This window comes from Crinia signifera, chromosome 8 (assembly GCF_055691185.1).
Source record: "Crinia signifera chromosome 8, ASM5569118v1, whole genome shotgun sequence".
Lineage (NCBI taxonomy): Eukaryota > Metazoa > Chordata > Amphibia > Anura > Myobatrachidae > Crinia > Crinia signifera.
The window spans coordinates 34,411,619-34,426,054 of NC_139224.1; the positions used below are offsets into that span (position 1 = coordinate 34,411,619).

Sequence of the window (14,436 nt, forward strand, 5' to 3'; positions counted from 1 at the left end):
AGCGGTGACATCATTGGGTTCTTTGTGTATATGACTAGTAAATTGGTGGCCTGTCTTCTCAAGAATGGTGGTTCAGATCTCAAAAGGTCTTCATGGGCAACAGACATACTGGGCCCAATGCACTAAGCCTTGAACGTAGTGAGAGTAATAAAGTACCATCCAATCAGCTCCCAACAGCCATATCACAGTTTAAAAAAAATGACAGTTCATAGGTCAGTGTTATTACTTTATCACTCTTCACTCTATCACTTTTCAAGGCTTAGTACATCTGGCCCATTGTACTGTACAGTTGTCATAGGAGATATAGAATATAAATACATACTGTATATCATGTTTTTTACACAAAATAAACAATTGTGTTTGATCATTCTTGTATCAGTGAAAGTTGTGTCTACTGTATATGCATACCTCCCAACTGTCCCGATTTTCGTGGGACAATCCCATAATCTATTCAGGGAAGGGCTAGGGGAATGGCCAGCAGCTCACAGAGCACTGACCCACGCCCTCAAAGTGTAAGGATCCCGGAATCCATTTTTAGAAATTTGGAAGCTATGTATATTTACAGTGTATAGGCCCTTATTCTAGTTGATTCATTGGATGCCTATTTCGGACAGGAACCGAGTGTTCTTAGCCCCGCCTACCGTACAGATCGCTGCGGTAAGACGCCGAGTGAACAGACCGCAAGTGGATGTTTCATGTGAACACTTCCCCCATCTGTGGGAACCTCCCCCATCCTCCGATGGTCGCAGTCCATCGAATGATGGACCGAGGGGTCAGGCAGCACCGAGTGCTCCAGACCACTCGGACATTTCTCTGTATGAAAGCAGGGATATGGGGGGGGGGGGGGGGGGGGCAGCTGACATCCGGCTATGTCAGCTGTCCGCCCCCCACACGTGCATCACAGCTGCATCACCATATGTACTCCCCGCGTTTTCATGGGAACGCCCATGAAACGCGGGGCGTAGGCATATGGTAATGAGTCCAAACATCCCTTCACGCCCCTCTCCACCCCCTGCTCGGATGGCTCCGTATGACTGGTTTCTGCACGGAACTCACGGCGTGTTCGGACATGCGAGGCGTTCACACATGCGCAGATACGCCTGTGCACATGCGCAAACACCAACCATCGGCCATCCGAACGCACACGGAGCCATCCGACTCAATCAGAATAAGGGCTATAGTGTATACTAGAAAGGGTCATTAATAAACGCATTATATGCACATGTGTAGCGCAGACTTTATGTGCTGCACTTCATTCTTCTGTCTTTGAGAAGGTTCTCCCTATAATAACACTTTGAATACTGATTGGCCATATGCTGGTCCCAGATGGAGTGTCATGCTTGGAGAAGTTCCCTGTAGCACAACCTTAATTTCACCTTTTTAAATGTTCTCAAGAAAAAAAACTGCACATCGCAGCCTCATTCATATCTTATATAAGTCTTGAGAGCAAGAGGACACCACATACGTCTTTACTTCACCTTCATACTGTGCATCCCGTTTGTACTTTGATAATGTGATTCCATTACATTAGTACCTCTGCACTTACCGTCTGCTGTGCTTAATACTGAACTGTATGTTGCAGCCCTCTTGTGAAACTACAAGCCCCAGCATGCCTTGCAACAGTTTTGCTATTAGGGAGTGCGAAAACTGAGGCAGTGCATTCTGGGACTTGTAGTTTCACAACTGCTGGAGAGCCACAGGTTGCCTATGCCTGTTCTATGGAATTCTGGTATCAAAATAATAATTAAAAAAACAACAACAAACATAACATTTAAATGTGTTGTAATTGGTGGCCCCTGAGCTGTAACACTGTGGCTAGCCTGCATTCGTAACACATGAGGCCTTTAATGTCATGAGCTGACAGACATAACAACCTGTGTTCTATCAGTTGTGCTGTGCAGTCCCAGGTTCCTGTTTGCTCTGGAGAAGTTCTTTTGAAGTGAGGTCCAAAAGGGTGACACAAGCAAAGGATCGACAAGTCAATGGTTTACGCAGAAAAAGGTTGACATGAGTTTTCACAGCGAGTCATGCAAGGGGACATAGTTTACTCATACATTGTTCATGTCGACATGGACACCAATAATCATGAAAACCATGTGTTGAAATTTTAGTGTCGACCTTTTGTTTATGTTGACCTTTTGTCAATGTCGACCTAATGACACATACCCTTAGTGCAAACTCCTCATTGTTGCACAGTAGGGTTAACACATATGAACATACATACATGTAATGTTCTATGCAATATATGTGCTGGCTTCCTTAACCCAGGGATCAGTAGTGATGCCACCATTGCACCTGGGACTTAGCATTTGTTTTTATTTATCCTTATATCCTATAGAAGTGTACCCCCCTCCCCTCCCCCACACTACTGTGAAACTAGCCAATGGGAGTCTGGGGGTGGGCTTATGGAGAAAAGACATTTTTAGTGCTGTGTCCTGTGCAGGGACAGCTCAGTGAAACTCACTGTTGTTCCTTGGGGTAAAGCAGCCAGCATATATATTGCATACCTTACATGGGATTCGGTATGAATCGGGATTGGGTATGATATCCCAACAAAAAAAATCCCGACGGTCAAAATACTGACAGCTATTGACAGACAGTCAAAATCCCGACATGGTCAAAATACCGACATTTAAAATCCCGACAAGGTCAAAATACAGACAAGGTCAAAATACCGACATTTCCATGTCGACTGTGTCAACATTCGGGTAAAAAAAACAGTGAAAAAACCCATGTCGACCTCGCGACCTGTCGAAAGTCCTGTTGACTTTTTCACCTGTCTACATTCTATATGTCGGTATTTTGACCTTGTTGGGATTTTTAATGTCGGTATTTTGACCTTGTCGGTATTTTGACCTTGTCTGGATTTTGACCTTGTCTGGATTTTGACCCTCGGTCACTGGTTGTCGGTATTTTGACCGTCGGGATTTTTCCATCGGGATTTTGACTGCATCCCCATTACATGAATGTTTTGTATGTTTTATGTGTAATCGGCACAACAGTTTTCTCTGGATACAAATAAGTATGTCTGTAAATTCCCAGTAACTATCCTACTTTGGGTATGCAAGCCCATATCATGTGCATCTTGCTACAATTCATGAGATCCAACCACAGACATAGTGATTACAGTTCTGAATAAGGCCCATAATTGGAGAATGGATCTTAATTGATTTAATCAATCATATTTTTAAATAAATGAAGTTGCTCTGGTGACTCTGTAATGTTCCCCTTCCAGAATGTACTTATTGAAATCTGATTGTTGAGTGCATGTATGTGATTCACAGATATAACATCAAAAATTGACCAAAAATGACGGTTGTTATCTCTCCTCCACCAAATATTTGTATTGCCACATAAAGATACCTTTTATAATACAAACTTTCAGGAAGTCCAAACCAGAGTAAAAATAAAATATATATAAATAAAATAATATATATATTATATACTATATGTAATAGCCCCAAAGGCTGGTTACAGTACAGCGGTTCTTCCACTTCGGAGCCCTATCGCTCAGCCGACTTTATCTCTTGCGTCTCCAGTTGCACTGATTGGCTGGCTCACACAGTGAGGTAATGTAGCGTTTCCTGCCGGTCTGTTTGAGAGCCGTAAGGCCTTTCCCCCCTACTTTTCTGAGTTAGGAAATCATCCTCCAGGAAACTGACCTGCCACCCACCCGAAGAACAATAAACAAAATCTCATCTGTTCCTCCGACTATTATTGCCACAATCCACATTTCCTGAGACTCTACTTGTAGGGATCCCTCTTTCAACAGCTGGTAATTTTGCGGTACTGCTACGACTCTGTTGGTTTTCTGAGGGAGTAGAAGTTTGGTAAAAATCCATCACCCAAGATGGCATTGAAAGGAAGCCCTGTGGATCAACTGTGTAAAATTGCTTTGCTCCTCTTACCCTAGAAGGAGCAACAGAAAGACTATTTACACTGCTGCATTTTTTCATGACACCACCAGGTGGTGCTAAGGAAGATGGTGGTGAAAAAAGGGATGTGAGTGATAAACTGCTAAGTGTCTCTGAGGGCTCACTTGTGCCTCTCAGGCTTCCTCCAGCCCCTTCTTCATCAGAAGGGTCCATGGAGTCATGAAGAGTACATCCAGGACTAGTGCTACCACCGCTGCTGTGACTCCGCTGATGTCGTCGGACCTTCTGTAGTGCAAAGCTAGGGCGGTTGCTCCTTCTCTGCATCATGGAAAGGCTAGAGATGGGCAGGGTAGTACGATGCGATACAGGAGCTACACGGAGATCAGGAAGGTCTAAGGTGCACTGGGGAGAGTCACTTAGATTTAAACTATCTTCCAGCGTGGTCTGTAGGCTGTCCTCAGAGGTTGCGCTACCGCTTTCCATTGAGGAATTGCTTTCTGTTGTCTGTAAATAAAGGAACATATAATTATGTATAGATTTTTGGAAGGCTAATTTCAGTTCGATGTTCACAAGGTGCCCAAAAAGTGTATACCAGAGAGCAAGTACTATTCCAGGCTGATGTACAGAGTTCACTAATGTTAATACATTTCAGAGATTGTAAAGGTTAATGCAGTTTCAATGTTAACTGAAAGTGAGGAGAAACAGAACACTATAGATAATGTGCTATGCACCCCTGCACTATTAGTTGGCACTTGTACCTCTGTGGCCTATTTAGCAAACATCGAGGTGCACATCTCATCCTCTCATGAGTTAGGGCTAGATTCTCTAAGCTTCAAAAGTGATAAAATGAAGAGTGATAAACAGCCAGCCAATCAGCACCTGCCTGACATTTTTCAAACACAGTCTGTGACATGGCAGGTAGGAGCTGATGGGCTGGCTGTTTATCACTCTCCAGTTTATCACTTTTGGAGCTTAGAGAATCTGGCCCGAAGAGAGATGATAACATGGCCCTTATTCTAATTCGGACGGTACGGCCCGCGTGCGGCCGTACCGCCGATGTTTTTATTCTGCACATGCGCAGAGGTCAATCTGCGCATGTGCAGCCCCCTTCGCCGCAGACGTATTTCGTCCGCCGCAAAGGGGGCGTATAGGGGCGTGAGGGGCTTCATACCCTCATTTCCCTATGTGTACGCCCCGCGTTTCATGGGCGTTCCCATGCAAACGCGGGGCGTATGCATGGTAATGAGGGTATGACGCAACTCATGGGGGCGGAAAGCTGACGTCGCCGGATGTCAGCTTTCAGCCCCCATACAAGCTACCACACGGACGATTGTCCGTGTGGTCTCAGCTTGCGGGAGCTGCCGGGGCGTGCGGACCTGCCTTCGATGGTCGACGACCATCGAATGCAGGGGGCAGCTCCCACCATGGTGGAGGCGTACGCCTCCACCATTTTTATGCGGATCGCCAGCCGTCCGTGTACGGACGGCCGTGGCGATCCGTCTCGTGGGCGGGGATTGGTTTGTGCGGCCAGAGCACCGTGTGCGGCTCTGGCCGCACCAACCAGAATAAGGGCCATAATTAGGAGGTGAACCATGCAAACATGTAAACCCTGTAACAAGTCCGACTTCCTATACCTTAAATCGCACCATTTACAATTTTTTTTATTAGCAGTTATTAATATAGCGCACACATATTCCGCAGTAATTTACATAGAATATTTGGCCGTTCACATCAGTCCCTGCACCTGTAAAGCCTCATAAAAAAGTGTTCATTTTAGTGCAAATTATTTTTGTTGATAAGCAAATCAAAAGAACAAACAGTCTTAAAGTCATCTACAATGGTATGGGACTAGGGTGGCCAATCCCGGTATCGGGATCAGCGGGATCCCGGGATTTGGCCGAAAAAAGCAGGGATTCCGGGATTAGCTGTGGGCGCTCAGATGCTGCCCAAGTGTTCCCGATCCCTAGCCTGCAGTCTAGAGCGGATATGGGTAGTGCAGTCTTCCCAGCGTGACCTCTGACCGCCACGTTGTGCAGGCCGCTCAGCCCATATTCACTCCAGAGTGACCGCGCACCTGAATCCCGTGCAGCTTTGGCCGTCCGCCCTCCAGCTCTGCTGCTGGTGCCACCGCTGATGCAACCCACCCGCTCCCGGAGGCACCGCTGCTGTGTGCCCTGCTCCTGGCCACCCGCCCATGTAAGTAAATATGCAGGGCGGCCGGAGTGGGAGCACAGTGCTTGTTTTTGTGCCTCACTCACTGTGTGTGCCACTTAGAGATGTCAATCCCGGGAATACTGGGATTGAGCATTTTTCAATCCCGATTCCCGGGATTGAAAAATTGCCCCAGAATTGGCTATATGGGACATCTGCAGACACACAGCGGCATCATGAAGGAAACTAGGATTCATTTTTAATCCACCTTTTCCCACCAGTATATTTTTTGGTTTGGTGGGGAAAGGTGGATTACCTGAGGATACCCATTTAGGCATGAGGAGAATATTGAAGCTTTATACAGTTAGGGTTGTGGTGGTATTGAACCCACAATCTCAGTGTGGTGAGGCAGTAATGCTAACCATTACACCCTCTGTGCTGCCCAACACAACTTGTGCTGCTTATGTTTTCTCCTAAAATCAGATCTGACAATCCTTATTTATAGCTTAAACATTCACAATAGTACATGAACATTTCATATTATGTCACTTTTTCTTTTTAAAAAGCGTCTTATTTGATTGCTAAAAGTGTCCCTAAAATGTAATTTATCATCAGCTGATGATCAGGTCTTAACGAGACACATTTACAGGCACATTTTATAATGGTGTATACGCTACTAAACCAATTGTAATGTAGCAGTGCCGATAGATAAAACTCAGTGCGGCAGATGTATTAAGCCTGGCGAAGAGATAAAGGAGGATATTCTGGTTGACATGTTCGCAGCACTGCCTGCCCGCCCATGCCACCGCCCCCTTTCGTAGGGCAAATTTGCCCGCAAGGCTGTGAATGGATGTTTTGCATAAACATCCATTCGCAGTCTACGGGGCCAAACCTGCATCATTCAATGATCGCCGACCATCAAATGATGTGGAAGGTACACACAAAACTAAGACACTCTCAGGTGTACGTGTGTACTGGAGGGGAACATGACAGGCAGCTGACATCCGGTGATGTCAGCTGCCCAACCTCGGCACCCGTGTCACTGGGTCATTACCATGGGAACGCCCAGCGTTTTCGTGGGAACACACATGAAACGTTGATCTTTCCCATGGACGTGACTAGCCCCCCGCCCGCAATGATGGCTGAAAGTCGTCATGGCCACTCACACCCAGCGCATGCAAATTTGCAGAAATGCGCATTAAGGAGACATTGCTTAGAGTATTGGTTGAGGAGGAACAGCACTGGGGTTGGTAGAGTATTGGTTGAGGAGGCCCAGCACTGGGGCTGGTAGAGTATTGGTTGAGGAGGCACAGTACTGGGGTTGGTAGAGTATTGAGTGAGGAGGCCCAGCACTGGGGCTGGTAGAGTATTGGTTGAGGAGGCACAGTACTGGGGTTGGTAGAGTATTGGTTGAGGAGGAACAGCACTGGGGTTGGTAGAGTATTGGTTGAGGAGGCCCAGCACTGGGGCTGGTAGAGTATTGGTTGTGGAGGCACAGTACTGGGGTTGGTAGAGTATTGAGTGAGGAGGCCCAGCACTGGGGCTGGTAGAGTATTGGTTGAGGAGGCACAGTACTGGGGTTGGTAGAGTATTGGTTGAGGAGGAACAGCACTGGGGTTGGTAGAGTATTGAGTGAGGAGAGACAGAGCATTGGGGTTGGTAGCATATTGGGTGAAGAGCCACAGCAACGGGCCTGGTACTGTTCTGGCTGAGGGGGATACAGCACTGTAGAGTATTAGGTGAATGGGACACAGTACTGGGGCAGGTAAAGTATTTAATAAGAATGGGGAAACAGCTATGTGGCTGGTAAAATATTTGGCAAGGTTGGCACAGCACTAGTAATGATAGAGCATTGGGTGAGGACACAGTACTGGAACTTGTAGAATATTTTGGGTGAGGGCAGAATAGCACTGGGACTGGTAGAGAATTGGGAAGGATAGAGCAGAACTGGTACTGGTAGAGTAATGAGTGAGGTTAACACAGTACTGGGGTTGGTAGATTATTCGGTAAGGGTGATAAATAACAGTGGCTGGTAGCATAGGTGCCGATTTATGTTTTTTCAGGTGGGTACTCAAGGCAAAAATATAGGGCAGTAGCTTCATGGTGAAGGGTCGTGGCCACAAAATAATACCAATTTATATAACGTAAGAACAGTTGTCTCCAATATTCAAATTATTATTTTCTCCTCTCCCTCCCCCCTCTCTCTCTCATCCCAGGCACAGTGCGCTCATTACCTATAGGAATGTGGGTACCTGTGCTCCCAGTAGAGCATGTTACTAGTGTTACTGTGATGTCCCTGGTGAACTGAAGGAACATGTTGCACTCCCCAATATGAGGACCTCTGTACTGGGGTCATCTCTGGGAAGTGATACATGTCTGCCCATTAGTGTCAGTGGTGTAAATTACATTATATAATACATAGGTCCAGCCCTACCTGTGCCCCCAGCATCCAGCCTGAAGGGCAGCTATGACGGACGTCAATCATCTCTGTGGCATGAGCTCACCCACACTGTGTGTACAGAGCTGGAGCCACCACAGACTGGTATAACCACAGTTCCCACTTACAGTACAGTCATAGCACCACAGGAGGCAACAACCCCACAGCAGTCATGTCCTCAGCCAGCGGTCACAGGCTCTGCACAATAAGCCGTGAGGACTGAGATCATATGCCGAGCGCCGGGTGGTCCCGCTCCTGCCAGCCTAATCCACTTAGTGGGGACAGGGTAAGCTGCCTCCTCTCACTCTCTGCTGCAGCAGATGCCCCGGACGCGCTGTGTGATCGCGGTGGAGGGAGAGGGGGAGGTTGGCACCGGCACCTGGCGGGTGAGTGTAAGGACGTGTAAGAGTGCACGCTGCATAGGGTGTGGTGGGATGGGGCGTGCACTGCAGGCAGGGAGGAAGTGTCTGACTCCTTACTGTATAGTGTCGGCGTCGATGCAGTGATTGGTCAGCACTCAGCATTACAACGGTGGCCCAGCAGCGCCTATGGCTGGTAGAGTACTGGATACGGAAATTTAGATACAGTTTTACAGACATTCCAAAGCTGCATAACAATGTTAGTACAGTATATACTGTACTCCCAGAAAAGTTATTTTGTTCCATGGTAATACCTCACCTGCCTAAGTAGTGAACAGTTGACATCTGGGGATCGCAGTGTGGCCCAAGATTCTGGAGAAGAAAGTTTAGAGAGACTTCTCTGGAGTGCTGGGTCTTCTGGGTCTTTGCCTGTGGTGGAGATAGAAGGATGGAAGAACTCTGCAGGGACTGGCAAAAGGGGAATCAATGTATCTGTGGCCAGAGCAGGAGGAGACACTGGAGGGACATGATCGTAGACTAAAAGTGGAAAGAAAATATTGTTATTCTTGTTAAATACTATAAGCTTTATTCAGTCATTTTCATATCTACATAAGGGAATATCAAATAAAAGGTTGTGTTTAGAGCTAATTGAGCTTAATAGTGGAACAGATCACTCTGCAAAGCTGAAGAGATCCGAAAATACATTATTTATAGTTCCGAATATATCAGCATACAGTTCCACAATTAGTTAACAATGTTGTTTTTTAAATACATAGTCTAGGACAGGGGTTCTGAACCATGGTCCTCACGGCATAATAACTGTCCATATTTTAACACTATCCATACTTGAGCACAGGTACCTCAGCTATTTCGTTTTAACCATCTCTGCTAAGGCACGGACATCACTAAAACCGGGACTGCTAGGGTGCCTTTGGGGTTGAGGTTGGGAAACACTGGTTTCAGAATATATAGACGTATCCTCCTACATCAACAACAGAACATGCTGCAGTCATGCCAAAAAGCCTCCGTCAGCGTGTCAAGTCCCGTGAGACTCTGCGTGGTAAATGTATTAAATCCGGAGTGGGTGACCATACAAACCAATCAGATTCTATCTATTGTCTTTTAGAGGGTGCTAAAAACATAATAGTAAAATTGCAGAATAAAGTGAAAGTTTTGCAGATTCGTTTTGCAGGCGTTCTTCCTTCTTCTTCCATTTTCTTGCTTCTTATTCACGCTGCCGGCGACTCCAGCAAAGCTCCCCGACTGTTGGAGCTGCAGAGATCCTTTCTCCTCGGCGTCTGTACTAAGAATGAATTCTATCCAATCAGAAGCCACCTAGCGACCAATCAGGAGCCAGGAAAGTCAGCTTCTGATTGGCCAGAATTCATTCTTAGTACAGACGCCGAGGAGGAAGGATCTCTGCTGCTCTGACAGTCGGGGACCTTTGCTGGAGTCGCCGGCAGCGTGAATAAGAAGCAAGAAGATGGAAGAAGAAGGAAGAAGGCCTGGACTACATCGGACCAAGCCAGAATAACTTCCATGGAGGACCTGGGTGAGTTGGATTTCCTTCCACAGGTCCACCATGGATTTCTTCGGACCCGGACCTGACGCCGACATGAAGATCGACATGATGAAGAATGACGACATGGATCCGGAACCAGGACAAGGCACCGGATCAAAACTCTGGGACCTACCTACGGGATCAAGATAGGTAAGTATCAGTGTGTGTGTAATGTATGTATTAAACTTTTATTTTTCATTGTGTCAGTGTGTATTTATTTAACAATTTTTTTTACTGTGGAACTACAAGTGCCAGCGGGCCCTTTAATGCCCCGCATGTTGGGACTTCAAGTCCCAGCTTGCAGGGGAGGCTTGCTGGGACTCATAGTTCCACAGTTTAAAACAATAGTTTATTCATCTTTTTTTTACACCAAGATCAGCCCGGTGACCACAGCCCAGGGTCACCGGGGACAGCACCAGGCTTCAGCCTGGTCAGGTAAGTCCTGGAGGGGGGGAACCCCTTTATTGGGGGGGTCCCCACTCCCCCAGGGCCCCTGGCCAGGCTGACTGGTCAGAGGGTTAATGCTTTGGCCGGGGGGACTTGTACAAAAAGTCTCCCCCCGGCTGTGGCATTACCTTGCTGGCTGGTTTGGCCTGGGGCTGGTTCTTAAAATACGGGGGACCCCTACTCATTTTGTCCCCCGTATTTTGGGAACCAGCCCCGGACCTGGAGCCTGGGGCTGGTTGTTAAAAATCGGGGAACCCCTATTTGTCGGGTTCCTTGATTTTTAATTACTGGCCCCGGCTCTTTCAGCCTGGTGCTGGTTACAGCTGTGGGGGGGACCCCACGCCGTTTTTTTTTAAATTTATTTATTTTTCTATTTTTTTTACACTAAAGCCTGCACGGATCTCACTGATCCGTGCAGGCTAGAGCCAAATACGACAGGACAATCAAGGTGTATTTTCCTGTCGTATTTTCGTGCCTGTTTTACACCAATTAGCAGCCGTATTATCAATATGGATGCTTAGTACATCAGGAACCACCATTCTTTTGAATGGTGATTCCTGTCGTATCCTATCGATGGTGTAGACATTCGTATTTGTAAATACAAATACGAATGTCCCATCATTATGAATACGAATTGTTGTATTTTCGGGATTGTAAATCCTGAAAATACAAATGTGTAAAAAATAGGTGTATTTCTGCCTACGAATACACCTATTTTTTACGAATCCATATTGGTAAATTTCCCCCAAAGTGTCTGGTTTTTATCACCGGCCAATCAGCTCCTACCTGTGATTTTTCAAACCAAGTCTGTAACTTCACAGAAAGGAGCTTATTGGCCAGTGATAAAAACCAGACGTTTTATCACTTTACCAAGCTTAATAAATCTACCCCTGAGTAAGCTACGATCTTCACAGCTTACCGACTCAACCAGAATCAGGCCAAGCTTGACAGCCCCTTGTCATTATAAGGGGGTACATGATATGAAGAGGTTGGGAACCTTCTCTGTGGAGCTGTGCAGGAAGTTTGCAGTCTGTAGTGCCGTCTTTTCACAGTTCAAAGTCTCAAAAAAAAAAAAAGGTTTGCAAAGAATTCAATTTATTCTGCAAATAAAACATGATGTTGTAGTAGCTGGTTATTACTTTAGAACTGGAGAGAAAACGCACAAAGGGATATAAGCCGTGTTATTGTTTCTTTGGTGAACAAAATGCTAGAACATTACATTTGTAGAGAAACATTGTTATATAAAGGTCAGTGCCACTCCACTAAGAATTGTGTTGGCTCTACAATTTGCCTGAAAACTAGCAGTCCGTGTCAGACAAAGGCTTCAGGAAACACACGTTTACAAGCACTCGCTGCTCACCTGGGTCGGTCTCTTCCTTCAGCCAGCTATCCCACGACTCCGCTGGTGTTAATGACACTTTGTCAATCTCACACAGGTAACGGTCAGCTATAGGGGAACCAGGGATACTAGCAAGGGGGAAAAGGTTTTCCCCAAACACTCCAATCCCCAAAGAGTCCGGACTGTCTTGTCCATCCTGTTAATAAAAGGCAATAGTGAAAATCAGCATTGGTTCATGATGATACATTTGGGGTAATTCAGACCTGATCGCAAGGCCGCCGCCCTGCTCCAGTGATATCCCGCCTTGCAAATTAATGTGCTTGTTGTTTAATTGGATGTGTACAGGTGTACCCATACAAATATGTCCAAAATCCTTCACAACAGGCGCGTCATCTAATGATTTTTACATGGGGCACAAGGTATCGCAGGTGCCGCATAGCCTGAGACTTAAGCTGGCCATACATCTACAAATCGATTGTCAGATTGGGCTGGTCGGAACAATATCCTGGTAATGGATAAGAGCAAATGACAGTTCACAATTTGCTTTGAAATGCTGGAAAACTGCTAAAAACTGTCATTCAGATATTACCAGGTTTTTGTTCCAATCAGCCCAATCTGAAAATCGATCTGTAGATGTATGGGGCCCATTACTCGGTGCTGCGATGAATAACAACAGGCACATTCGGGGTGAAGCTAATGTCACACACCCTGCCCTTGGCACCCCTGTATTTTCCCTGACACTCCCAGCTTTTTTTTTTTGGCATGCCCAGCGTTTTTCTTGCCAGTCCCAAAAAAATGTCGGTTTCTATCCCCACACACCTACTCCTTGTCAATCACCTTGCAAATGGCCAGCAAACAGATCTAGGTGCAGGAGTTCATCGCAGGACAGCCTCACGCATGCGTACTGTGACCCATACCATGCACAGTGTATTGATAATTGTCTGCTGTGCGAATTAGCAGCCGTGGGATCAGGTCTGAATAAGGCCCATTGTTTCAACACAGAACTGTTAATTAAATAATTATATGCAACCAAGTAAAACAACATTATATCAACTCTGGAACAGGCCTTATACTGTCATTTCTAGACCCAAAATCCCACAGTGCAATTTCTCGCTGTTTGGTCTAATGTTAATTTTTACACTTACAGTGCCCCATGCGGAAGTGTAAAGAAATGCGTAGGTTCATCTGTGTAGCCGTCCCCTATCTATACACTTGGATTGTATCAGCAGTGCACACTATTACTCAAGCCATACACTAGATGCAAAAGATACACTTGGAAAATGTGTATTGCCTGCAGTTGTGTCAGCAAGCCTTTATGAACGTTGCCAATGTGACAATGCCATGTTATAGGAAAGATATGCCTCTTCAGTACAGTATGTGTAGATGTGACTAAAATTATCGTAACTTTACATCACCTGTATCTGAATACGGATTCAGTACTGAATCCCGGCGGTCGGGATCCCGGTGTTCAGAATCCCGATGCCGGAATCCCGACAGCCGAAATGCCGACAAGGGGGGGACGTGGATCGCCCCCCCCCCCTTGCGGGCTCGCTGCGCTCGCCACGCAGCGGGCCTGGTGCGCTCGCCACGCAGTGGGCCCGGTGCCTCGCTGCGCTCGGCACACTAACTTATTCTCCCTCCAGGGATATCCTGGACAACCACGGAGGGAGAATGTGTGGGATTTCAGGGGATGCAGTTAAAATCCCGGCGGTCGGGAACCCGGCGTTCCGGATCCCGACCGCCGGGATCCCGACCGCCGGGATTTTAACTGCATCCCCTGCATACAGCACCAAACTACAGATGTGCCCTCATACACCAATAATGCTCCACGTGGCACAATACGTATGACATGGCTTAGATGCTTTGCCACATTTAGCTATAACTGTATTGGGATTCAGTTACAATCCTGGCGGTCAGAATCCCGGCGTTCAAAATCCGACGCTGAAATCGCCACCGCTGAAATCCTGACACTTTATTCTAGAAGGAGAATAAATTAGTGTGCCGAGCGTAGCGTGACACCGGGCCCGCAAGGGGGGGCGAACCACGTCCCCCTTGTCGGGATTTCGGCGGTCGGGATTTTGAACGCCGGGATTTTGACCACCGGGATTCCGACCGCCGGGATTTAGTACCAATCCCACTGAATTTATGTACTTATTTCTGAATTCACCATGCCATCTTATCGGCATCATAGTAGTAGTATCCAAAATAATTTACAGTGGTCCTGGCACTTTAATTTTGTTGTCGTAATAAGCAGTTCTGGTAACAGA

The 14,436-nt window shown here is 46.6% G+C and overlaps 1 protein-coding gene across 5 annotated transcripts in view; it reads right to left on the bottom strand.

Moving 5' to 3' along the window:
- Positions 1-861: 861 nt before the first annotated feature.
- CACNA1I (calcium voltage-gated channel subunit alpha1 I) overlaps positions 862-14,436 on the bottom strand; it is a 694,988-nt gene continuing 681,413 nt past the window's right edge. For 3 of the 5 annotated variants that reach the window (XM_083156128.1, XM_083156130.1, XM_083156126.1), the window contains 3 exons: positions 12,191-12,365; positions 9,142-9,359; positions 862-4,379 (listed from right to left, as the gene is read on the bottom strand). In XM_083156128.1, the coding sequence (XP_083012254.1) occupies positions 3,696-4,379; positions 9,142-9,359; positions 12,191-12,365 (1,077 nt within the window). In that variant the 3' untranslated portion in view covers positions 862-3,695. The remainder of the gene's footprint in view (positions 4,380-9,141; positions 9,360-12,190; positions 12,366-14,436) is intronic. The other 2 variants (XM_083156129.1, XM_083156127.1) reach the window with 2 other exon arrangements.